At 38.5% G+C, this 27702-nt stretch overlaps 1 protein-coding gene across 7 annotated transcripts in view; it reads right to left on the minus strand.

Moving 5' to 3' along the window:
* USP12 (ubiquitin specific peptidase 12) overlaps nucleotides 1-27702 on the minus strand; it is a 170283-nt gene that overhangs the window by 14531 nt on the left and 128050 nt on the right. For 3 of the 7 annotated variants that reach the window (XM_021929508.2, XM_021929507.2, XM_021929509.2), the window contains 5 exons: nucleotides 24464-24677; nucleotides 20226-20308; nucleotides 14046-14275; nucleotides 8562-8638; nucleotides 8362-8445 (listed from right to left, as the gene is read on the minus strand). In XM_021929508.2, the coding sequence (XP_021785200.1) occupies nucleotides 8362-8445; nucleotides 8562-8638; nucleotides 14046-14258 (374 nt within the window). In that variant the 5' untranslated portion in view covers nucleotides 14259-14275; nucleotides 20226-20308; nucleotides 24464-24677. Of the gene's footprint in view, nucleotides 1-5361; nucleotides 7078-8361; nucleotides 8446-8561; nucleotides 8639-14045; nucleotides 14276-20225; nucleotides 20309-24463; nucleotides 24678-27702 lie in introns of those variants that run through there. The other 4 variants (XM_017951148.3, XM_017951152.3, XM_021929506.2 and 1 more) reach the window with 3 other exon arrangements.

A 27702-nucleotide genomic window follows, 5' to 3' on the forward strand; every position in this document is an offset into this window, starting at 1 on the left:
TTCACAGCATGTTCACCAGGAGTAGATTCCATCTCAACAAACCACATTCTTTGATCATCCATAAGAAGCAACTTTTCATTCATTCAAGTTTGATCATGAGATTGCAGCAATTCAGTCACATCTTCAGGCTCTTAATTCTTGTTCTCTTGGTGTTTCTACCACATCTTCAGTAACTTCCTCCACTGAAGTCTGAACCCCTCGAAGCCATCAATGAGGGCTGGAATGAACTTCTTCCAAACTTCTGCTAATGTTAATATTTTTACCTCCTCCCATGAATCACAAATCTAATGGCATCCAGAATTGTGAATCCTTTCCAAAAGGGTTTCAATTTACTTTGCTCAGATCCATCAGAGGAATCTCAATCTATGGCAGCTATAGCCTTAAAAAATATTAAATAATAAGACTTGAAAGTCAAAATAACTCCTTGATTCATGGGCTGCAGAATGGAGCTTATGTTAGCGGGCATGAAAACAACATCAATCTCTTTGTGTGTCTCCATCAGAGTGCTTAGGTGATCACATGTATTACCAATGAGTAATAATATTTTGAAAGAAATCTTTTTTTCTGAGTGACAGGTCTCAATAGTGAGCTTAAAATATTCAGTAAATCATACTGTAAACAGATGTGCTGTCATCCAGGCTTTGTTTCTTTTCTACAGCACAGGCAGGGTAGATTCAGCATAATTCTTAAGAACTCAAGGATTTTAGGGACGGTAAATGAATACTGGCTTCACCTTAAAAGTCACCAGCTGCATTAACTGCTAACCAGAGAATCAGCCTGTCCTTTGAAGCTAGGCACTGACTTCTCTCTAGCTATGACAGTCCTACACGCCCTCTTTTTCCAATAGAAAACTGTTACCTCTATATTGAAAATCTGTTGTTTAGTGTAGCCACCATCAACAATTATTTTAGCTAGGCAATCTAGATAACTTACTGCAGCTTCTAGATCAGCATTTGCCGCTTCATCTTGTACTTTTATCTTATGGAGATGGCTTCTTTCCTTAAAACCTCATGAACCCACCCCTGCTGGCTTCAAAATTTTCTTCTGCAGCTTCCTCACCTCTCTCAGCCTTCACAGAATTGAAGACAGGCCCTTGTTTTGGATTAGGCTTTGGCTTAAGGGAATGTTATGGCTAGTCTGATCTTCTAATCAGGCCACCCAAACTTCTCCATGTCGGCAATAAGGCTGTTTTGCTTTCTTATCATTTGTGGGTTCACTAGAGTAGCTCTTTTAATTATCTTTCACAACTTTTTATTTGCACTCACATCTTGGCTGTTTGGTGCAAGAGGCCTAGCTTTCAGCCTATCTTGTCTTTCAACATGCCCTATTCATTAAGCTTAATTATTTCTAGCTTTTCATTTAAAGTGAGAGACATGCAAATATTTCTTTTCACTTGAACCCTCAGAAGCCACGTAAGGTTATTAACTGGCCTAATTTCAATATTGTTGTGTCTCAGGGAATAAAGAGGCCCGAGAGAGAGGTGGTGGTGGGGGAGACGTCAGGTTGGTGGAGCAGTCATAACACACAACATTTAAGTTCATCTTTTTTTTTTCGAAATGGAGTTTCGCTCCTGTTGCCCAGGCTGGAGTGCGATGGCGCGATCTCGGCTCACGACAACCTCCACCTCCTGGGTTCAAGTGATTCTCCTGCCTCAGCCTCCCAAGTTGCTGGGATTACAGGCATGTGCCACCACACCTGGCTAATTTTGTTATTTTTAGGAGAGATGGGGTTTCACCACATTGGTCAGGCTGGTCTCCAACTCCTGACCTCAGATGATCTGCCCACCTCAGCCTCCCAAAGTGCCGGGATTACAGGTGTGAGCCACCGTGCCTAGCCAAGTTCTTCATCTTAAACGGGTGCAGTTTATGGTGCTCCCAAGACAATCACCATAGTAACATCAACGATAACTGATCACATATCACCGTAACAATATAATAATGAAAAAGTTTGAAATAGTGCAAGAATTACCAAAAATGTGACAGAAACAGGAAACGTGCGCACATGCTGTTGGGAAAATGGCACCGATAGACTTGCTCAACACACGGTTGCCACAAACCTTCAATCTGTAAAAACCGCAGGATCTGCGAGGTGCTGTAAAGTGAAATGCAATGTGCTGTTCTCCAAGACCTCAGCCTCAGCCTCCCCCTCACCCCCATGCCAGCAGCCAGGGACAGGAAATCAACACCTGAAACAGCCATCAATTCTTTCTCATTACAGTTCCCCAGGGTGATCACTCTCCTCTCACCTCTATGCTTTAACCTCCCATGGGATAAACGTATAGATGACCATTAGAGTGACATTTCCCAAACCACTATCTTTCCGGAACTGTGCTATTTACAAAGTTCAATAGGCATGCTATATAAACGGAGTCTATGTGCAAGTAAATTCTGGAAAAGGCTGGATAAAGTTTCCTTTATTTTGTGAGTCTTCAGGAGCATGAATATCTAAAATAAAATATTATACAGCAAATCATTTGATCATAAAATACGAATTTCGTGGCACATCATTAACATTCCCAAAAATCATTCTTCAGTGTTCTCAGGATGAACCTTTTTGGGATAATTTTTTTTTTTTTCTGTTTTTTGAGATGAAGTCTCACTCTTGTCACCCAGGCTGGAGTGCAATGGTGCCATCTCGGCTCACTGCAACCTTTGCCTCCCAGGTTCAAGTGATTCTCCTGCCTCAGGCTCCCAAGTAGCTGGAATTACAGGCTCCTGCCACCATGCCTGGCTAAATTTTGTATTTTTAGTAGAGACGGGGTTTCACCATGTTGGCCAGGCTGGTCTCAAACTAGGTTATATATTTTGTTATCTTTTTAACTACAATAAAAATATGCACTTGAAATTTGTCACTCATAAATCCATGTTTGCATTTATACACACACACACACACACACACACACACACACACACACAAATTATTGTCCGGGCGTGGTGGCTCACGCCTGTAATCCCAACACTTTGGGAGGCCGAGGTGGGCAGATCACGAGGTCAAGAGATTGAGACCATCCTGGCCAAGATGATGTAACCCCGTCTCTACTAAATATACAAAAATTAGCTGGGCGTGGTGGCGCATGCCTGTAGTCCTAGCTACTCAGGAGGCTGAGGCAGGAGAATCGCTTGAACCTGGGAGGCGGAGGTTGCAGTGAGCTGAGATCATGCCACTGCACTACAGCCTGGGCGACAGAGCTAGACTCCATTTCTAAAAAAAAAAAAAAAAGAAAAAAAGGAAAAAAAGAAAAGAAAAGAAAGAAATTAACATTTGGCAGTGGTTCATGCCTGTAATCCCAGCACTTTGGGAGGCTAAGGTGTGTGGATCACCTAAGGTCAGGAGTTCAAGACATGGTGGAATCCCATCTCTACTAAAAATACAAAAATTGGCCAGGTGTAGTGGTGTGTGCCTGCAGTCCCAGCTATTCGGGAGGGGGAGGCACTCCAGCCTGGCGACAGAGTGAGATGGAAAAAATAAAAATAAAAAAGTTCTATAGTTTTAGGTCTTAAATCCATCTTGAGCTAATTTTTGTAGATGATGTAAGGTAAGGGTTCAACTTTATTCTTTTTCGTGTGGATATTCAGTTTTCCCAACACCATTTGCTGAAGACATTATCCTTTTCCCACTGTGTATTCTTGGCACCCTTGTTGAAGATCAGTTGCTTGCATATGTATGGTTTTATTTCTGGGCCATTTTGTTCCACCTGGTCCATATGTCTTTAGGCCAGTAGCATACTGTTTTAATTACTGTATTTTTGAAATATATTTTGAAATCAGAAGTTTAATGCCTCCAGTTTTGTTCTTCTCTCTCAAGATTGTTCAACTATTTAGGGTCTTTTATGATTCCACGTGGATTTTTGGATGTTTTTTTCTATTTCTGCAGAAAATGCCATAGGAATTTTTATAGGGACTGCACTGAATCCCTAGATTGCTTTGGGTAGTATGGACATTTTAACAATATTAAGTCTTCCATCCACTAACATAGGATGTGTTTCCATTTATTTGTATCTTAATTTCTTTCAGTAACATCTTACAATTTTCAATATACAAGCCTGCCATGTAAATTTATTCTTAAATATTTTATTGTTTCTAATACTATTATAATGGAATGTTTTCTTTTTTTTTTTTTTTTTTTTTTGAGACAGAGTCTCGCTCTGCTGCCCAGGTTGCAGTGCAGTGATGCCATCTCCGCTCACTGCCACCTCTGTCTCCCAGGTTCAAGCAATTCTCTTGCCTCAGCCTCCAGAGTAGCTGGGATTACAGATGTGTGCCACCATGCCTGGCTAATTTTTTTATTTTCAGTAGAGACGGCGTTTTACCTTATTGGCCAGGCTGGTCTTCAACTCCTGACCTCAGGCGATCTGCCCACCCTGGCCTCCCAAAGTGCTGGGATTACAGGTATGAGCCACCACGTCTGGCTGTCAAATTGATTTTTGGTTTTTTAGTAAGAACTATGATCTGTATACTCAACACAAGCTTATCCTATTATTCCAAAACTGAAAACTATAAACTTTCAGAAGTGAATTCATCCAAGTAAAGGTCAAAAATACTAAATAAACTGCTCAATATCACACCACAAATTATCAGAAAGGCTGATGCTAGATCCTAATGAGAAATACGTAACTTCTGTAAAGTTGTCTTTCCAGGAACTTATGCATAATTCATCCTACAAAGTGTCCAAAAATATGTGGGGAATATGTGTATATACACACAAAACTGTTTACTGTTCATAACAGTGTAAAAAATCTAAATTGTTAGATTTAGACAACTGGTAGATACATGGTACTATGGTATGTTCATACAAAAAAAAAATAACTACTACACAGCAGGCGTGGTATCTGGCTCCTGTAATTCCAGCCACACCAGAGGCTGAGGAAGGAGGACTGTTTGAGGCCAGGAGATCAAGACCAGTCTAGGCAACATAGCAAGATCCTGCGTAAAAAATAAAATTCAATAAATTATTCAGGCGCGGTGGCACACATCTCTAGTCCCAGCTATACAGAAGGCTGAGGTAGGAGGATCATTTAAGCCCAGGAGTCTGAAGCTACAGTGAGCTAAGATCGCACCACTGGACTCCAGTCTAGGTGACAGAGAGAGATCTTTAGTCTCTTTAAAAAATATATACATATATACATGCACATATATATATATTTTATATATATGCACATATATATACATATATATAAAATTACACACACACACACACACAATGCACCACCTCCTAAGGATATAAAAATATTTTTTCATTAACATGGTCGCAATTTTTTAAGTGAAAAAAGTTTCAAACTTGCACATAAAGTTTGATAGCATTTTGGGGACTATGTGTGTATATACATACACACTTTAAAAATCTAAGATATATACAAAAATGTTAACATTTTATAGCTTTTATAGTGATTCTTGATTTACATTTATCTGTATTTTCTAATTTATTTACAAAGAATACACATTCTTCATGTATTTTCTAATACATTAAAATTTCATATCTTTAAAACAAAGAGCTCGATTTTACAGACAATTCTCAATTCCTCACATGTGATTACTTGTATAACCATCATTTGAGGGAAAGGGTGGCTTTTGCTCACAGATGGGCCTTCCTCCCTACAGTCAGTAGTCTGAAAGTTGTATTTCTCTTAGCTACATTTAGTCCCTGACTCTTACTTATCCAATGGTCTTAGGTACTTTCGAAGGCGTTTTCAGGATGAATGTAATGCCTTAGCCCCTATCCCTCTGATTAAACTTCTTTGAGGTGCTCCCCATCATATACACTAATGGACAGAAACAGTGAGTAATCTATTTTGATTCTGTGGTCCATTACCAAAAACACTTTCCTTCCTAGGAAATGTCTGTGACCAAAACAAAAACATAATCACTTAAAAATCTGAGCTCTTCCCCTCCCTTAAAGAACAACTCAGTTCAACTATTTGATGGGGCCAAATAACAGACATCTGTACAGGCAGGAGAAGGCGAAGCCCAAGCAGAAAAGGGTGTGTGTGTGGGTGTGTGTGTGTGTGTGTGGGTGCGCGCGCGCGTGTGTGTTCATGCAGGGAGCGGGTGCAGGAAGGCAGACAGAATAAGCTGGGTTACCAAAAAGTGCACCGACCAAATAAGTCAATATAATGGGGAAGGATGTGTGTGTGTTTGTGTGTGCACGCGCATGTGCATGCACGGAGTGGGGGCAGGAAGGTAGAGAGAACAAGCTGGGTTACCTAAAGGTGCGCTGACCAAATAAGTAAATACAGTAAGGATAAGAGCAGCCAAATGTACTGTCGGAGAAAGGAATTACAAATATTACGGTGATGGCTACAAGAAGATTATCACTGGGTATTCATGGTTTTCAATCCAGATAAAGAGATCAATAGATGTAGAAGAGAAATAAATGCAGATATGAAATTGTGTGTGTGTATTTATAAATACTCATCTATCCTCTAGCTCTGCTCACTAAGCGGGCTCAGGAACAATGACATTCCAATAGCAATGAGCCCAACTACACAAGGTCCTAGTTTATCGTTTTCCCCTAAGAGAAACCAGGGCTCCTTGGAGAAATGGCTTATTCCAGAGTAGGGGCAAAGAAAGAGCAAAACAAGCCTGAAGAGCTTGAGTCAGAAAGGAAAGAAATCCTGGAGAATGACTGGGCACATCAAGAGAAGAGCCAGCTTGGAGGAGCTCCCCCTGGCCAGATTGTAGATAATGTGAGCATGGAAGTAAGAATGCTAATGGCTAACAATCCATTGAATAAAACAGGAACCTTTGGGTCCACTGTAAGATTTTAAAAGTGAATAAAATGAAAGTTCAATGAAGAATGAAATATTTACAATCTCAAAATACTTCTACACAAAATACTTCTAAATTACAACAAGAAAAAGTAAAGATTAACATGAAGAACTCTGTAAAACATCTGGGCAACACTCACTCAAACATTCAACAACAGCCAAGAACAGTAATGGGAGGTTCAGAAAAGGATTCACATCGCCTCAAACTATCCTTAGAAAGGCCTGCTTGCGTGGATGGTCCTTTTAGCATCTGGAAACTTGGATTTCGGACATGTTCCCATCGTTCGCCAAATAATAAGAGTGTCTCGCTGTGCCTAAATTGTTTGAACAAACAAGACAGTTTATGCTGAACTCCTGCTTTCTTTCTGGGAGTCTGGAATTCGGGGGCATGGTAGGCAGAGGGTACCTGCATGACTAGCCCCAAATAAAAACTCAGGACACTCAGTCTGTAATGAGCTTCCTGTGTTGTCACAATTCAATGTGGGAAGAATTAACTGTCTTTTGTGACTCTACTGGGACAGTTACTTCTGGGCGCTTGCCTGGTTTTCTCTTTGCTGACTGTGTTTTGTATCCAGTTCCTGTAATAAATCTTAGCTGTGAGCATGCCTGGGTGTTGAGCACTGTGAGTCCTTCTAGGAAATCACCTGTCCTAGGGGTGATCTTGGGGATACCCCCAACACACGGCACAAATCAAGTCACATTTGCTACTTAACAGGACACGATGAGAAAAACACTGTAAGATTCCTGTCCAAGATACAGAACCTGAATCTAACCACAGCAAAACATGAGACAAACTCCAATGAGGGACATTCTACAAAATAACTAACTTATGATTTTCAAAAGTCAGTATCATTAATGTCAAGAAAGGACTGAGAAACTGTTCCAAATTGAAAAAGACTAAAGAGACCGAATGCTAAATGTAATGTGGGATTCTGGACAGAATCCTTCTTCTATAAAGGTCATTACCAGGACATCCTGTGATACCAAAATAAGGTTTGCGGTAACAGTAGCATGTCAGTGCCAGGGGCCATGAGGTACGTATTAGTAACTCACTTTCAAATGATTTAGGGTAAAAAAGCTTTCTTGGTCTATTCATGCAACTTTTCTGAGTTTGAGATTGTTTCAAAATAAGAAGTAATGATGATGATGATGATGTTTATTATTCCATTTATTGATACCAAACCAGTCTTACAATAACACACTAAGAGAAAGTACAACATCCTATGTAGGAAAAGCAGAAACTAGGGGTGTGGGGGATGGAGAATGGGGAGTCCTATCTCCCTCAACTCTCTTCACCAAGAAAAAAGTTTACATCATCAGGAAAGCCTCAAAGCCAAATATTTTAACTGTACTGGTTTATGATGATTAAATAATCGCTAGACATAGGAAATCACTTGAGGGTACAGAGTTTTTGTAAAAGAAACATCAAGTAGAATATCATTTACCTAGTAATACTTAATGAACATTAACTGTTAGTGATAGAATTAAGAATTTTTACTCAATTTAAATTTTCCTAGATTGTTTTTCCAAGCCCACCTCCAACACCAATTGCAAAAAAAAAAAAAAATCACTTAAAAATCCATAAAGCACTAAATTACCGTTTGTGTGCTTCCTGTTTGCTGCGACACTCTTCACAGTAATACTTGTATTCACTGCACAGAGTTTCTGTGTTGCTGAAACCCCTGTGTGAAATTCAAAACAAATTTATTTTGTAGATACCAGGAAATCATTATCCATTAAAAAATATTCCAGACTAAAAATAATTATTACATTTCAAACTAAATAATTCTACATATACCTTAAGCAGTGAGTAATTGATGTATTTTGTTCCACGTCAACAGAAAGGTCTAAAAAATCTTCATCTTTGCTGCTTATCTGTAAAAATAGTGAATTATCTTTGATTTTTTCAAATACTAGTAAACCACAGTTCCCAATTAACAGAATTAAGTGCATTCTATTACTATTAGTAAGTAAACAATTCTTTTCCCTCAAGTTCAAAAGAAAACTACTTAATTTGGATTATCCAAAAGGACACTGAATAAACAACCCATACCAGATGTATAAATAAAACACCAAAGTACACTTTTGACTGACTCTCTCTGGCAAAGGCTAGTATGATGTGAGAGTTCATGATTTTCCAAAGTCTTTGTGTTATTTTAAAGCATGAAATAAACTGTACCATACACACTGATTCTTAAAAAAACATAGGCCAAGACTGAATAAAAATGCTTCACACAGGACATCTGTATTGTTTTGTCATTAAAAAAAAAAATTTAGCCCAAAATGTTAAATTACATTCTTCATTTGTGACTGACTTTATTTCTCCTAAAAATGTAATATAAAGTTTTGTTTGATTTATGGGTAAATAATCTTAGAAAGTTATCACTTGCTCATGTGAATTGGAATAGGACAGAACTTTAGACATAAATCTTCCTAGCTATATCGATCAGCAAGTCCATCCTGAAGGTACATGTGCAACAGAAGATATGTCTGACTCAGCTCCCTGTGCCTCTCATCCACTCAGTTAAGCAAACACCATCCCATTTTAATACTGAATCGAGATTATAAGCTCAGTAAGTTGTCATAGAACATGTGGCTGTACATAGTATGTATTTATGCAAATGTAAGTAAACCAGGGTACTGTGAAGAACGTATTTTATAGACAGTTGAAGGGAGTTCCAATGGTGATTTTGACTTTCCTTGACTTCAACATTAAGCTAACCGTAGGACGTAAACCCCTTCTCTAAGATGCCATTCCACTGTGCGATGGAAGATACATTAACACTACAAGATAACTGACCTGAGTCTCAAAAAGTCTGGTGAAAAAGAAGGGGGAACACAGACAACTCAGAGAGAAAAAAAGAGAACATGATATGTTTAAGGAAAATACATCAATTTTGTAGAAAAGTGGGTAGGGTGACAAGAGATAGTATGGCAGAGGTAGGCTAAAGCCAGATCAGGCAGGAATTTACATGTAAGCTATAGAGAAGTAAAAGTTATACAGTCTGGTGTTTCTCAAAATCAATTTTGTATTCCTCAAAAAGAAGTCCTCAGACACTGCCTCAGGGGTCATTTGAAATGTTCACTTTTATGATCATGTAAAAACCTAGACACAAGGATGCTCTAGATCACCTGGGCGCATGAATTACTACGTTTATATTTGCAATTGGGTTGGTGCCAAGTGGTCACCAAGTAGGGCAGTATTTCACTCTCCAAAGTGGTTGTGAAGATATCTGGCTGCTATTGGACTAATATGTCCTAATGTCGTGTCATACACAATATGGGGAGATCCTAGTCTAAAACTCAGGGAAGAAGTCTAGGGTGGAGATCTGGAGTTGAGACTCATCAGCACATGTGATAATAAAATGGAACAGGATCATGATCCTCCCAATGCAGAGTGAGAAGCAACCGACAATGAAACCTGGGGAACACCCACATTTAAAGAATGGAAAAAGAGAAGCTAATGAATGGGACTGAGAAGGAACCCTCATAGAGAACACCAGAAAAGGGTGTTACAGACACCAGCTTCCTACCACCTGAGACGTTACCAGTTGCATTTCTAAAATACAAGCATAAGGTCCTCCAGGAAGCCCGTCCCTCACCTGTCCAAATTCTTCCCACTCCCACCTGGATTAGGTCTACCATTCTCTGGCTGGCATGGCATCCTGTGCATACACATACAATAACACACTGTACTGGAATTGCCTGAACACTGGTTTGCCAGTCTTCATTACCACAGGAGTATCCTGAGATCAGAGGCTTATGTCTTACTCATCTACCATCTTCTACCTGGCATAGTTGGTGCTTAGCACCCCCAAAAATGAATACTTAAATAGAAATCTAACACAACACGCGTGGCATTGATACGAGGAAGAACTACCAAACTCCAATGAAAGATAGCAAAAAAAGTGGTAAATAAGGGGAGATAGTGCATATACTTGGATAAGAAGACTCAATTTTGTCAAGATATTTTTTTCTCAACTTGATCTATAGGTTCAGCAAAATCCTTATCAAAATCCCAGCAAGTTATTCTGTGGATATCGACAAACTTGATTCTAAAGTTTACATGGAGAGGCAAAAGACCCAGAAGAGCCAACAAAATATTGAAGAAGAACAAAGTCAGAGGACCGAGACTACCTGACTTTAAGACTTACTCTAAAGCTACGGTAATCAAGACAGCATGGTAATGGGGAAAGAACAGACATACAGACCAACAGGACAGAAGAGAGTGCCCAGAAACACGCTCACACAAATAGAGTCAACTCATCTTTGACAAAGGAGCAAAGGCAATTCAATGGAGAATCATCTTTTCAATAAATGATGCTGGAGCAGATGGACATCCACATGCAAAAAAATTAACCCAGAATAAACCTTATAATACCTTATACAGAAATTAACTCAAAAAGGATCATAGACTTAAATTTAAAAATGAAAAACTATACAATTCCTAGAAGATAACATAGGAGAAATTCTAAGGGACGTTTAGTTTATTGATGACTTTTTAGATACAACACCAAAAGTATAATGCATGAAAGAAAAAGTTGGACTTTATTAAAACATTAAAAACTTCTGCTCTGCCGGCCAGGCCCGGTGGCTCACGCCTGTAATTCCAGCACTTTGGAAGGGTAAGGTGGGCGGATCACTTGAGTTCGGGAGTTCAACACCAGCCTGACCAACATGGAGAAACCCCGTCCCTACTAAAAATACAAAATTAGCCAGGTGTGGTGGTGCATGCATGTAATCCCAACTACTTGGGAGGCTGAGGCAGGTGAATCACTTGAACCCAGAGGCGGAGGTGGCAGTGAGCTGAGATCACGCCACTGCACACCAGCCTGGGCAACAAGAGCGAAACTCCATCTCAAACAAACAAACAAACAAACAAAACTTCTGCTCTGCCAAAAACAGTGCTAAAAGAATGAAAAACACGGACTGGGAGAAAATATTTGCAAAAAACCCACCTGATTTATGAACTAGTATCCAAAATTATACCCCCCAAAAAAACCCACTTAAAATTCAACAATACTCAAAGAAAACAAACAGTCTGATTTAAAAAAATAGACAAAAGATCTGGACACATCACTAAAGATATACAGATGATAAATAAGCAGATGAAAAGACGATCAACAACATATGTCATTAGGGCCTTGCAAATTAACATGAGATAACACTACACACTTATTAGAATGGCCAAAATCCAACTGACAACACCAAATGTCAGCAAGGATGTGGAGAAACAAGAACTCTCATTCACTGCTGGTAAGCAGGAAAAATGGTACAGCCACCGTGGAAGACAGAATGTTGGTTTCTTATCAAACTAAACATACTCTCACCATACAATCCAGTGATCATGCTCCTTGATATTTACAAAAAGGAAGTAAAAACTCACATCCACACAAAAGCCTGCACACGAATGTTTATAGAGCTTTATTTATAATTGGCAAAACTTGGAAGCAACCAAGACGTCCTTCAGTGAGTGAATGAACTTTAAAACCTGCAGCACATGCATACGGTGGAATGTTGCTCGGCCGAAAATTAAGGAAATGAGTTATCAAGCCATAAAAAGACATGGAAGAACCTTAAATGCATATTGCTAAGTGGAAGAAGCCAATCCAAACAGGCTGCATCCTGTATGATTTCAACTACACGATATTCTGGAAAAGGCAAAACTATGGAGACTTTACAGGACTCTTAGCTTTCTTGCCTGTGGATCCTCTTTTCCAATGTTATCAAAACCTAGCAGCGCAACTGTCATAGTAAAGACGAGATCAGGCAAAATCATAAAGGCATGCTGAATCTTGGGCGAGATTTCGATGAGGAGGGAAGTATTTGTGTCTCCCCCCAGACAGCCTATTAATTGCAAGGGGATTAAAAAAAAAAAAAAAAAAGTCATCATAAAATGGAACAACTGGCCCAGCATGGTGGATCATGCCTGTAACCCCAACACTCTGGGAGGCTGAGGCAGGTGGGTTGCTTGAGGGCAGGAGTTCGAGACCAGCCTGAGTAACACAGCAAGACCCTGTCTCTACAAAAAATTTACAAACTAGCTGGGGGTGACGGCAGGCACTGTAGTCCTACTTACTCAGAAGGCTGAGGCAGGAGGATCACTTGAGCCCAGGAGTCTGAGGCTATAATGATCTATAACAGTGTCATGCGCTAAAGCCTGGGAAACAGAGCAAAAACCTGTCTCCAAATAAATAAATCAAATGGAGAAACACCACCACCTTGACTGGGTGATCAAAAATTAATTTCACCAACGAGAGGACAATGGATAGTGTGTGCCTACAGATGTGATGCCCCAAGAAGAACACAACATGAACGATGTATTATTACAGCCATGAATGCATAACCTGTATCTAATTAGGACGAAACATCAGAGAAACTAAATATGAGTACATCTCATTTTAAAAAGTCTGGGGAGGCATATTCCTAAAAAATCTCCATGTTATAACAAAAAAAAAAAGACCATGTAAATGTTTCAGGTTAAAAAAGGCTAAAGAAACAACTAAATGCAATGCCCCCCTCCAAACCGGATTCTGCACTGAGCGGGGAAAATGCTTTAAAGAACACGACTGGCCGGGCATGATGGCTCACACCTGTCATCCCAGCATTTTGAGAGGCCAAAGCAGAAAGACTGCTTGAACCCAGGAGTTCAAGACCAGCCTGAGCAACACAGAAAGACCCCTGTCTCTACAAAAAATAAAAATTCAAAAATTAGCTGGGCATGGTGGCACGTGCTGGTGGCCCTTGCTACTTATGAGGCTTAGATGGAAGGATTGCTTGAGCCCAGGAAGTCAAGGCTACTGCACTCCAGCCTGGGTGTAACGATTTTCAAGCTTCATCTTTACAAAGTGTACAGCAAGTGGGATATCTTCCCCTCCTTGAGGGTACACTGTATGCTTTAGTTTTTAATTCCAACAATGGATACTAAAGGTAATTGTAGAAAAAGGAAAAACAAATTAGTATGCCTCCCTGATCGGTATGATCCTATGAGATTATGTCCTAAGACATAATTTTCACAACATGGTCTATGGCCTCCCAAACTGAAAGAAAATCAAACAGTTCAAGCTACGACATCTTTCTATCACCTCAGGTATTCATTGTCAATAAGCAACATTACATTAAGAATACAGACAGAGTCCTTTTAACTGAAAAACACATCTTTAACTCCAATATTTAAGAATTACAACTTTCAAGTTCATCTTCCATTCTTCTCTTTCTCAAAGAACAACCTTTAACGTAATGATTCAATTTTTCTCTATACAAAATTGTATGATATACTTACAGTTTCACAAGTAAGACATCTGGTTTCATTAGTTAATGTTCCCTGAAAAATCTCATGAACCCACGTTGGGTCTGGTGTGCTGTTATTATTTTCATTATCAATATTACCATTAGGTAAGCGACCATTTTGTTTTTCCTGCTTTCTCTCTTCTTGTAAAATATCAGCAATTGTATTTAGCAGGTAATTTAAGAATTCATGGGCATCTTGTTGCATGTAGTTGTCAAAAAGCTCTGAAAATAAAAACATAACATTAGATAATTATTTCAGAATTAAAACTTCATAAAAAAACCATTTATAAAAGAATATCTAGTATTGGGTCAAAACTAAAATATAAATGCACAAGGTTTTTGTAATGTATAACAAATAAATAACTTTCACATCTAAAACTTTTATCTGTATTTGGGGAAAATAAATGTAAAATTAATGAAAATCTTGTTTAAACATACTACTAATTGATCCATGAGAAAAGGGCAAAACTTATCCTCATACATTAGCATAACAGATACTGAGAATTTAAGAAGAAATTGCTTATTAGCTTACCTAACCTATTATTCCACAAATATTTCAACGTGGCAAGCTTTAAAGCAGAAGTTGGACAACCATTTGCCAATGCCAAGCCAACTGCTTAAGACCCACCACAAAGTTTATTAAAAATAAATTACTGAACCGTACATCCCAAGGATTCTGATTCAGTTGGTAAGGGGTGAGGCCAGAATGTGGGGCTTTTCAAAGCTCCTCCAACTAACTCTAATGCAGAGTCAGGTTTAAGAATCATGTTATCAAGAATTATCTATGTAATCTAGGTAATCTCAAGTCCCTTCCAAATGTGAGATTTTGTAATTCCAAGAAACATTTCCTGCAGTTACACAAGTGAGTAAATATAATTGAAATACTGGTGGTGCTAACATCAAGTGCACTTTACCCTGTGCTTGGCAATACACCACCCTACCAAGAACAGTAAGTCCAACGCCCACTTGCTGGGCACTTTGTAAAGATGAAGCTTGAAAATGGCTACACCCAGGCTGGAGCGTGGTGGCCCAGAAGTAAGGACTTCAGAGGCAGTATCTCATTGGATCCCCAACAACCATGTAATACTGTTACTAATTTTATTTTTAAACATGAAAATGGGACCAGAGAGGGTACAGTCACACTGCCAAGAAATGGCAGAGCCAGGATTCAAACTGGGCAGCCTGACTCCACCATGCCACACACAAAGTAATGCCCAGTGTGAGCCCACACACGAACTGCCCAGTGTGAGCCCACATACATGAATTGGTCAATAAAATGCATTGAGAAAACCTACCTATTTAGGACATTTTATTTTTAGATTCTCAATGTACATTTAATAAATTTCAGAGGAGTAATTTTACATTTTAAAATAGGTAATTTTACATTTTAAAAATGAATGCATACAAATTTAGAAAAAAATTTAGGGAAAGTCTAAGATAAAAGGAATTAACAACTACATTTTAGAAGAGATACAGATATGACTATATAAAATTAAGTTCTATGTATTAGAAATCTTTTAAAAAGTTAAAAAAAAGTGAAATCTGAAAATTATTAACATTTTCAACATATAAAAGCAAATCTCATATAAAAGAAAATCAAAGTGGGCAACAGACTTGCAATTGATTGATAAGAAAAAAAACAATCAAAAGACTAAGAAACATGAGAAAATGTTCAATCCCATGGTAAGTTTAAAAAAAAAAAAAAAAAAAAAAGCAGGCTGAGCTCAGTGGCTCATGCCTGTAATCCCAGCACTTTGGGAGGCCAAGGCAGGTGATCACCTGATGTAAAGAGTTTGAGACCAGCCTGACCAACATGGTTTCTACTAAACACAAAAAATTCACTGGGCGTGGTGGCACATGCCTGTAATCCCATCTACTTGGGAGGCTGAGGCAGAAGAATCGCTTGAACCTGGGAGGTGGAGGTTGCAGTGAGCCGAGACTGTGCCACTGCACTCCAGCCTGGGCAACAAGAGCAAAATTCCGTCTCAAAACAAAACAACACAACACAACAACAACAAAAAATCCAGAATACCATCTTTCTTTGCAAAGTTATTGTAAAAACAGAAAGGGAACGAGTGAAGCTATTTATGGGGGTGGGGGACACAGCTGCTAGAGCAAGGCTGTCTGGGTTGGTGCTATGGTTCTACCTCTAACTGCACGCGTGGCATAGGCAACTTATTCAACCTCCCTGTGCCATAATTCCTCATCTGAAAAATGGGGCTCAGAGCAGTACCTACACCTCACAAGGCTGGTAGAAAGATTAGAAGGGCTTAGAATACAACAATAGGTTTTGTATTCTGTTCAACAACAACCACAGTAACAATATTGGCAGTATCACTACAGGTTGAGTATCCTTTATCCAAAATGCTTGGGACCAGCAGTGGTTGGGACTTTAAACTGCTTCAAATTTGAAAACATTTGCACACACATAATGAGATATTTTGGGGATGGGACTCAAGTCTAAACATGAAATTCATTTGTTTCATATACACCTTATAGTCTGGAGGTAACTTTATATAGTACTTTTTTTTTTTTTTTTGAAATGGAGTTTCACTCTTGTTGCCCACGATGGAGTGCAACTTTATATAGTATTTTTAAAAACTTTGTGCAGGGAACTAAATTTGTGTACACTGAACCATCAGAAAGTAAAGTTGTTACTACCTCAGCCACCCATGTGGCATCCTGCAGCTCAAAAAGTTTCAGATTTCTGGATTACGGATGCTCAACCTATATTGTTGTTGCTACTGAATAAAATACAAAACACATCAAAGACTGACTACGTAAAAATTATGAACTTCTGTATGGCAAAGTCAACATAAATAAAGACAAGTGACAAACAAGGAGAATTATTTGCATATTAATATCCAGACTATGTAAAGGCTTAATATAGAGAATATTTAAAAAAAAAAAAAAAACCCTTTACAAAACAAGAAAAGAAAAAACCAATTTAAAAAATAGGCAAAGGAAAATAATAGCCAATTCAGAGTAGAAATATAAATGCCTATATAATACATGACAAGGGACTGGGAAATAACAATTAAAACAATGACAAAATATCATTTTGCCCATCACTTTGGCACAATAAAAACTGACTTAGTGTCCATCCAGTGTTAGCTTGAGTATGGAGAAATGGACATTCTCAACTGTTGCTGCTGGGAGCATAAACTGGCATGGCGTGTTGTAAAGGCAATTTTGGTAACACATTTAAAATAATGCAACCTCGTTCTCCCAGGTGTCGATGCCAGGTAAGTATCTGTGCATGTACCGAAACAAGCATAAATACGGCTGCTTATTTATAACAGAAGTCTGAAAATATCCTAAATGTTTATCAACAGGAGAATGATTTATTTAAATTATGCTATAATTTTGTTAGGGAATGCTGGGCAACGGTTAAAATGGAAGCAGTTCCATATGAATTAACATGGCAAAACTTCCAAGACAGAAAGCGAAACAAGGATGCTAAACACATGTGGATCCCACTCACCAAAAACAAACAACCGGCTGGGCGCAGTGGCTCACGTCTGCAATCCCAGCACTTTGAAAGTCTGAGGCGGGTAGATCACTTGAGGTCAGGAGTTCGAGACCAGCCTGGCCAACATGGTGAAACCTCATCTCTACTAAAAATACAAAAAGTAGCCAGGCATGGTGGTAAGCACCTATAATCCCAGCTACTCAGGAAGCTTAGGCACAAAAATCACTTGAACCTGGGAGGTGGAGGTTGCAGTGAGCTGAGATCGCGCCACTGCACTCCAGCCTAGGCGACAGAGCGAGACTCTGTCTCGCAAAAAAAAAAAAAAAAGAAAAGGAAACAACCACTGTAAGTCCCCATAAAAATGTAACTGTGGCTTCCTATTTGGACATATGTATTTAAATACATAGAAAAGGATTTGGTAGGATCAGGGTATTTCAAAGGAACATGAGACTGAGAAGCTGAGGAGGAAGCAGAGTACTCAGGGAAACTTCTAGGTTTGTTTGGTACTGAAATTTTATTATAAGAATGTATGCATGTATTATTTGTATGCTTAAAAATAAAATAGAGCTTTTCATGCAAAAAGTCCACTTCCTCGCTCCCTGTCCCTGCCTGTTACACATCTTTTTAAGAGGTGGGGGTCTCGCTATGTTGTCCAGGCTGATCTCGAACTCCTAGGCTCAAGCAATCTCCCTGTCTGTTGCATACTCTTCATATACAATTACTTTCCAAACACTTTCAATTTTAAAAGTTCATTTCCTGCATGTCTAGTCTGTTCCATTTCCATTTAAATCTACCTAGTTCAAGTCAGCTCCCTTCACTTAATCCACTGAGTCTCCTTTCCTTCAGTTTCACACTGCAAATAGACAAGTTTAATTTATAGACCCTGAATCTTTCTCCCTAGGAATTTTCCCTGACATCTCTTGCATTACATGGTAAAATTCACAATAATTTTTTCATGTTCATTATTTAGTTATTTTCATAAATCCAAATCCACTCCACAAATTTGGGTCTCAAATAAAGTACAATAATATTAAGAATGCAACTGAAGCCCAACTAAGCCACAGTTCACTTCTCTGCTGTAAGTTTAGCCTGAGGGACCCATCAGCCTTTAGCAAAATTCCCATGTTATGCTTAAGAGCAATAAAAGTCATGAGTTCTAAGTGCTCCGTAGTGGCCTACGTGGACTTAACAACTGATCTTGAATTTGGTACATTGTGTGGGTTTTTGTCCGTAAGAGACAGTAGATCTAAAGCACTGGGACACCATTCCCTTCACCCTGCTCAGAGCAGAAGCCTATGCGACCTCTCCCAACGCTGAGCCTGAAACTCAAAAAATCTTCTCAGCAGTCCACTCCATCCCTCCAAGGCTGGGCCAAGTCGTGCACAGAACCTCACACGGTTTCACCAATTGGAAAAGTCTAGACCACCGCTGAGCTAACTGAAGTAAATTATCTCACCTTGCCCCTCAATGCAGTAATCTTCCATCCCTGAAAGTAATAAACACTTCCCCTCTCAACCTCAATCTCCTATCCTCTGCTACTCTCATTTGCTTGTTGTACCTTATTTCCAAATGGAAATAAGGGATTTCATTTGTTCCCAACCCTTTCTGAGTTGCTCCTTCTAGGTCCTGCATTCTGTTCTAAACAAACTCCCTTGCCTTAGCAACCTTTGGCATTTTCTAGTTTCCGACTGCTACTTGCTCTCAATCACAAAAGTGCCCAAGATCCAGCCATACTATGACCCTCAACCCTCCTCTCTCTGAGGCCATCTCCCAACCTCCTCTTCATCCACTGACAGCCTGATTCACGGTTTCTCTTTCCGCTCCGCCTCCTGCACCAACCTTGACATGTCAGTGTCTAGGCAGCTTCCTGACGTGCATGTACCTCAATCCCTTACAATTCAAGAACCTTTATCTCTCACTCACCCACCCATTTCCAGGTCACTAATCTGGAACCACCCACCTCAAACAGGTCTACTGAGACAAGGAGTGGAAGGTAATTATGCTAAAGTTGAGTTGAGGGGCTTAAGAAAAGTTGGAAACCAACTGGAAAAGTCCTAGAGGAATCTAAAAAGAAGAATAATCAGGGAGAACTAGTAAAAAGATTTTATTGGCTTGATGCCACAATCTGAAGTAGCCTAATTTTCCCGTTAATTTCCCTGTTGAAAAAAATTATTTAGCATATACATGTTTTTCAAAATAATTACCTTTTAAGCAAAAATGTGCAAATGTTTTTGCTTTTTAAAAATCTACATCTTTTTTTGGATGCTCTTTTAACACAGAGCAACGATTTCATATTCACAAAAATACCTCAAACGACATGAATGCTCTGGAAATGAGATGCAAAGGAAACCAAAAAATAATCTTTAAACTTTTGTTGAAATATTTCTAAAATTATTTATAGTCCATTTTCCTTAGAGTATACTGAATATGCCAGAATTCTGCTGTACCTGAAAGCAGCCACTATAGTTTTAAAAACATCAACCAGGACTGCATAAACATCAAATTAACACTGATAAAGGACCTCAGGACAATCCCTGTGAACTCTATTGTATTTAATTTGTAAAACCCTGGTTTTCTTATGGTTTGCTTTCTTCTTTGCTAAGTAGTATAATGGGAAAGGTGGACTTCAAACTTGCTTTGGAAGTTAAACAATTTCATTCATTCATTCACTCATTCAATAAATATTTAGTAAGCACCTACTATGTGCCAGGAACTGGAATATGTGCTGGGAATACAATGGTGAGCAAAAACAAATGGGTTCCCTCCGTCATGGAACTGACAGTCTAGTAGGAGAGACAGACAATTTCATTATTAAATAAATGTATGATTATAAACTACTATAGTCCTGATATAGCTGCAACAATAATGCAAAAAAAAAAAGAAAAAAAAAAAGAAAAACACTGCTTAAAAATCGGTTATGTTCTCCTCACAATTCAGAAATAGCTATGAGCTCTCATTACACAAAATACCATTTATGCTCTTTTGGAGGAAAAGAATTGCTTGAAATAAACATAAGAAATTATTTACTCCAATATATTTAATAGGTATTATTTGTGAACAACTAAAATTTCGTCACTTGAGGTAGACCAAGACTTAAATTTATCTGTTTTTGTATCTCTCCACGGCACATGAAAAGCTGCTATGTCCATGCAGGTTCCTTAAGAACAAGGACCCTTTCTAGCTCATTCCCTGCTGTATCCCTAGGACTGACAACAGTGCCTGCCACATAATGGGATGTCTTTCCCATTTTTTAATGAATGAATGAATGGATGGATGGATGGACAATAGGGTTTGAAACAGCTAAGATGATGACAGAAAAGTAGATCTGCCCCCAAACAATAACTTAAATGACTGACATTGCTCAGATTCAGGAAGCAGAGCACAAAGCTATAGATGCCAGCTGATGTGGCCCTCAGGCCCACCTGAAACGATCCCAAACAGGCCAGGTGAGGGTTAACTCTAGCTAACACAATCAGATCACCAACCTATGATGTATTTCTTCCAAAATAATAGATCACCCACAAGCAGTACCTGTAAAGAGATGACTCCATTTCTTACCTGGGTACTGCAACAGCCTCCAGGCTGGTCTCCCGTCTCTACTCTCATGCTGCCCATGCCCACCCGGCAGCCAGAGGGTCTTCTCAAGCAAATCAGAACGTACCATCCACCTGCTCAGAACCCTCTCATGGCTTCCCACGGCTTTCCAAAGAAAACCCAAGCTTTAGGCCCCTGTTCTTCTGACTTTATCTTCATCTTATTCCACTCTTGCCATGCTAATTTTCTTGCCATCCTTCAAGCACTCAGGCAACCTGCACTTTCTTCTTACTGACAGTAACATTTTTGCCTCAGATCTTCAAATGATGTCTTCAAATTTCTGATCTAACATTACCTAATTAGAGACATTCCCCAACGACTGACATATGAACTGGGAACTCCCTCATCCTCTGTCCCCTCTCCTTCTTTCTTTCGTGACAGTGACACATTACATCACACAACTGATGGCTGTCTGGTTCCCCACGAGGGTGTCAGGTACCTGAAGGCATATTTCTGTATCATCAGTTCCTAGACAGTGTCTGGCACACAATAGGAAATATATCTATCATAATGAGTCTACTCAAACACTCAGCTAGCATCCATCCCATCAGCAGGTAACATGCATGGAGCCAGTGTTCCTGTACTCTATGCAGGAGCACTGTGCAACTGTCCTCTTACGCTATGATTAGGTAACATGAGTTACAAAAATTCATTAATAAATAGAAATTAAAATCAGTTCTTTCCAGAGACACCAAAAAGATTAGTAACATAAAGCAATGGTGGTTAAAACAATATGGGGCTAATATCTATCGAGAATAAAAGTTTTTAACATAGTATGGCAGGAAATTAATTTAGTAAGAACCATCCACCAGTGAAAATTAGTGGAAATACTGAAATGAGTAACATACTTTCCAAAGATTTAAAACAAAATCTCAGAAGGAAAGATATGCAATGAATAATATATTAAATCCTCTTTGATTTGTATATTCTTCTCTACACAATTCTCAAGGGAAAATTCAAAAGCCAAAAATATATTTCAAAACATATTTGCAAATGTCAGTAACACCAAATAATAAAAATGCTTTTCTATCAAAAAAAATGGCTTTTCTATTAAGCATTATTTCTGAAGGTTAGAAAAATGAAGCAAAACTTAAGATGGGCTTAGAATAAATATTCTAGAATCAGTCTCTTTCAAAGAAGTATTTAAGAACTCTATTGTGTTACCAATTTAATCTGCCTAAATATGAAAAAAAATTAGTAACTATTGAACTATTAAAAACAATAATAAATAATAATAATAATAATAAGGCCAGACACAGTGGCTCATGCCTGTAATCCAACACTTTGGGAGGCTGAGGTGGGAGAGTCATTTGAGGCCAGGAGTTCAAGACCAGTCTGGGCAACATAACGAGACCCCGTGCTACCAAAAAAAAAAAAAAAAAGAGAGAGAGAGAGAGAAGGAAAAGAAAAAAAGCCCATTTGGAAAAAATAACAAACACCATAAAAATACCCCAGGTTTGACAAACAAACATATAAAGCCATAAGTATGTAACTGTATTTTACCTCTATTCAGCATGAGGGTCAACCTAACTAAAATAAAATCACTGTATAAAGAGCACATGTGATAGGTTAACAAGGCCAAGAGAAATGTACTATTAAATGAAAAGGGAAATAATGTATATTCTGTATGAGCTGCATACTTCTGATTTTTTTTTTTTTTTTTTAGAGACAGGATCTTGCTCTGTTACCCAAGCTGGAGAGTGGAGCAATCAGGGCTCACTGCAGCTTCACCCTCCTGGGCTCAAGCGATCCTCCCACCTCAGCCTTCCAAGTAGCTGGGACTACAGATGTGCACCACCACATTAGATTAATTTTTAAAATTTTTTGTGAGACAAGGTCTTGCTTTGCTGCCAAGGCTAGTCTCCAACTCTTGGGCTCAAGCAATCCTCCTACCTTGGCCTCCCAAAGTGCTGGGATTACAGGTGTGAGCCACCATGTCCAGGCACTGAACATTTTTAAAATACTAATAAAGTCACTGAGAAAGGCTGCCATGTTCAATTACCAAGTACATAAATTTTCCACAAGGACAAAACTTTTAAAGTTTCATATAGACACACACAAAAAGACTGAGAAGACTTAATTGCTCAATCCACATTTGAGCATTAAGGTTATATTTGATTTTCTAAAAAAACAAGATAAACAAATCTGTACTCTAATAAAGTATATATGTTTAGCTTTCATTAGGGGAAACAAAATGTATTTTTGTGAGCAATTAATCAATTATTCTACACGTGTATGTGGGGAAAATGAACAAATCTTCAACAAATGTATCAAATTCAAGAATAATAGCCTATAGCCTATTTCTGGGTCATCTCATATTTCAGGGAACTATATATGATCCAGGCTTACCTCAATTCACTGTGTACAGTGTCAACTGACTAATTTAAGGGCAGGATTACACATTAGGGTATTTAATAATCAATCTTAAAGACTTCTCAAATCCTGCTTGTGAGCATCTATTTAATAGGTAACAAATCAACTAAAAATGCCATTCAATTTTGTTTCTACAATGATTAAAATGCCTACATTAAATAAAAGCCAGAATTCTACATGTTATCTAAATTCCATTTGCATTTTTGAGGCAGTGTCCCACATTAGATAGAACCCTGGGCTTACGTATCAGGGAGAAGTAAGTTTGTATGCCAGCTCCACCACTTACTAACTCTGTGGGACCTTGGACAAATTAACCTCTCTGAGCCTCAGTTATCTCATAGGGTGATAAAGTCTAACTTATTGGCATGTGAAAATTAAATGAACAATATTTCAAAAGAGCAAAGCGGTGTGGGGCTTACTCAGTAACTATTTTTAAAAAGGGATGGGGGATTAAAACTTATCTACCGGAAGCCAAAAGGTCTTTTCTAGCTCTTTCCCCGGAGTGTGGCTCCTGGCAAGCCTTTTTTAGCTTTTGATTTTTTCACAGCTAAAATGGGGGAAATGACATGCTCTCTATCTAAGGCTACTGCAAGGATCCAATGAGTTAACACACACGAAAGCATTATGAAAACAACAAATGCATAAGCATGCAAAAAAAAAAAAATACCCTTCATTCTTGACAGAAAAGCCAAGCAAGCAAAAAGAGAAACTGTGATTTCTCATTTGCTGCCACACATAATTTTATCTCTGTATAACGCAATGCAAACATTAATTGTATCTTGTATTAATTTATTGTGAGACTATCTTCTTCACTAAACGAGTGCCTCCTTGAAGAAAGGAGTGTCATCTTTGTTTCTTCAACAGCTAACATGTTATCAGGCATACAGATGATGCTCAGTAAGTGCTGGAATTATGGCACACTATATTTAACCTTCCTAGTATGTCATTAATACAGTGGGAAGTAGAGTTACCATTTTCTTTCCGTAATCTTGTGATGAACTTCTTAGGGGGTATTACTCCAACCTTTTTCTTCTGAGTGGCTATGCTATGGAAGAGATCTGCTAAGCATGTAAGAAGGCTCTCCTTTTTCCTAGGTTGACTCTTATATGCAAGAACTTTTTCCCGAAATGGACGACAAAAATAAAGTGCTTGAAGAACTGAATTGCAGTAGCAGGTATTCCCAAACTGCAACAGAAAAAAAAAGTTTTGTTAAATTTAGGGAAACACATTTTCAAGAGAGAAATTCCCGGTGTATGGTTGAGAGAACAGAAAGAGATGACAAGTGGTTACTACTGTTACTATAATACTGACTGCATTATATTATACATTTTAAAATACAACTCTCAAAAATTCTTTAGAAATCACAAAAGTAAAGTTTTCTATCAGGTTCTTAGGTACAACCAAATTAAAATACTTAAAAACAAAAAATAAAAAAACCAGATCCCCTGAAATGTTACATGAAAAAGTCACCAGTATGACAGTCTAACAATCACTGAAATGCCAAGTCCCAGTATTCATGATGCATTGGAAAGACATCAAATTCTTAATTATGAATTTCTCTCTTACCAATCATGTCATTGGGAGTATGTCACTACATCTTACTGAACTCTACTTCTCTCCACTCTAGTAACTGGGGGGCAGGGAAATAACCCTACTTTATAAAGTAAATGACACACAGTTTGATAAATATGTATTGCCTCCTTTTTCCCTTCCATTCATTCAACACTGGCTCTAAAATCTAGCTAATAAAATACCTAAAAGTCAGTCATGAAGATTTGGGGAGCACTATGAAACTATAAAAAAGGAACGAAAACAATTCTCATATTTCTACTATGGGCTGAGATCAAGTATATACAGTATTAAGTTAAAAAGACTAGGTAGAGAAAAAATGTTTAAGATTGGGTGATATCAAAAGTATGTCCACAGACCATTTGTTTATATTTTTTTTTAAAAAAATGAGGAAGGATAAACAAAAAGCTAATAAAAATGGTTATTTATAGAAGAGGAAAAATAATGGAGAGATGGATGAAAATGAGAATTCTCTGAAAGTAAGTGGTTATAAAACACTTACTTTTTACCTCCATCTTTCTAAAATAAAGAAATTTCTCACACCTGTAATCCCAGCACTTTGGGAGGCCGAGGCAGGCGGATTACAAGGTCAGGAGATCGAGACCATCCTGGCTAACACGGTGAAACCCCATCTCTACTAAAAAAAATACAAAAAATCAGCTGGATGTGGTGGTGGGTGCCTGTAGTCCCAGCTACTCAGTAGGCTGAGGCAGGAGAATAGTGTGAACCCAGGAGGCGGAGCTCGCAGTGAGCAGAGACCATGTGCCACTGCACTCCAGCCTGGGTGACAGAGTAAGACTCCGTCTCAAAAAAAAAAAGCAATTTCTAAAATTAAAAACAAAAATAAAACCTAAATGTATATGGATTCAATGGTAGAAATACAGAGAAAAGAATTACTTCAGGTGACTTAAAGAATGTTTACCATACATGCCTAATGAGATAGGGTCTAACCATTTAAAAAAAAAAAAAAACAGCAAAAAAAATCTATTAGCCAGATGCAGTGGCTCACACCTGTAATCCCAGCACTTAGGGAGGCCGAGGCGGGAGGATCACTTGAGGTTAGAAGCTCAAGACCAACTTGGTCAACATGGTGAAACGCCACCTCTACTAAAAATACAAAAATTAGCCAGGCATGATGACACACACCTGTGATTCCAGCTACTCGGGAGGCTGAGGTATGAGAATCGCTTGAACCCAGGAGGCAGAGGTTGCAGTAAGCCGAGACTGCACCACTGCACTTCAGCTTGGGAGACAAAGCAAGACTCTGTCTCAAAAACAAACAAACAAAAAAACAAATTTATTGATATTGTTATTTTGAAACTATTGTAGCTATATCACAGGACAAAGCAAACAAGGAATTATCTTAATACCCTTAGGAACCAAAATTTTTCATGTAAAGGAAAAAAAGATGCTATAATAAAAATCAGAAAAGTAAAAGCCTTGTAAACTTAAGTTGGAAACATCAATATAAACTTACGTTTTTTTATAACTCTGAAAGTGTATGTCTGTGTGTATGCATGTATGTGTGTGTGTGTGTGTGTGTTTTCAAACTCTGTCCACTGAAAAGGTGTGGCAGCAACAAGTTTCTCCTTTACCCAGACTGTGTTCTCTAAACACCCTTTTCCCATCCAAAGGAACTCGGACACCTTGAAGATATGGCTGATACAAGATCTGGGATAAGAAATGTACAATGTGCAAGATTAGCCTGGGGTATCTTAAATATAAGTGTCAGCTTTAATACAAAAGGATTACTGTAATGGATCAAAACACACTAACTATATAAAAATTCATAAATTTAAAATGACATTTTAGGCCGGGCACAATGGCTCATGCCTGTAATCCCAGCACTTTGGGAGGCCAAGGTAGGTGGCTCAGTTGAGGTCAGGAGTTTGAGACTAGCCTGGCCAACATGGTGAAACCCCATCTCTAACTAAAATTACAAAAATTGGCCGGTTGTGGTGGCGCACACCTGTAATCCCAGCTACTCAGGAAGCTGAGGCAGTAGATTCACTTGAACCTGGAGGCGGAGGTTGCAGTGAGCCAAGATGGTGCCACTGCCCTCGGGCTTCAGCGACAGAATGTGACTTTCTCCACAAAAAAAGATACATATGTGTGTGTGTGTGTGTGTGTGTATGTATACACATAATGACATTTTAAAAAAAGAAACCCTCATGAGTCTCCATTGACAGTTGCAAACTAACATATAAAAGGAAAACATCAAAGATTCATCTTGCCTTTCTCATAAGAACCATGTTTCAGGGGCACTAAACAGTTGATGAAGGAAGTTTTTGTTTATAAAATAAGTCCAGTGAATAAAATCAGAAGAAATGGTTGTAAATAACAGATTAAGCAACAATTATCAATGGATGCTCAAAGCATTAGGTTAAAAGCTGATGAGGATCTTTAAAACAGAGGGATCAGACCTAACCCCCCATGCATTTCAGCATCGCTGAAAGTGAACAACTGAATAATGTGTGTCTTTTAATATATCTTACCTCCTATGAAGTACTCTTGCCTTAAGCAAAACCACTAAACTTTAATCATGTCTCTACGTGTAACTACTAATTTACAAGACAGTCAAGAGTCAGGCAGTGAAAGAGACAATACCACAAAGAAGGAAAAGGCCAAGTTCAAAATGTAA

The sequence above is a fragment of the Papio anubis genome, chromosome 15, assembly GCF_008728515.1.
Source record: "Papio anubis isolate 15944 chromosome 15, Panubis1.0, whole genome shotgun sequence".
In the NCBI taxonomy this organism is placed as follows: domain Eukaryota; kingdom Metazoa; phylum Chordata; class Mammalia; order Primates; family Cercopithecidae; genus Papio; species Papio anubis.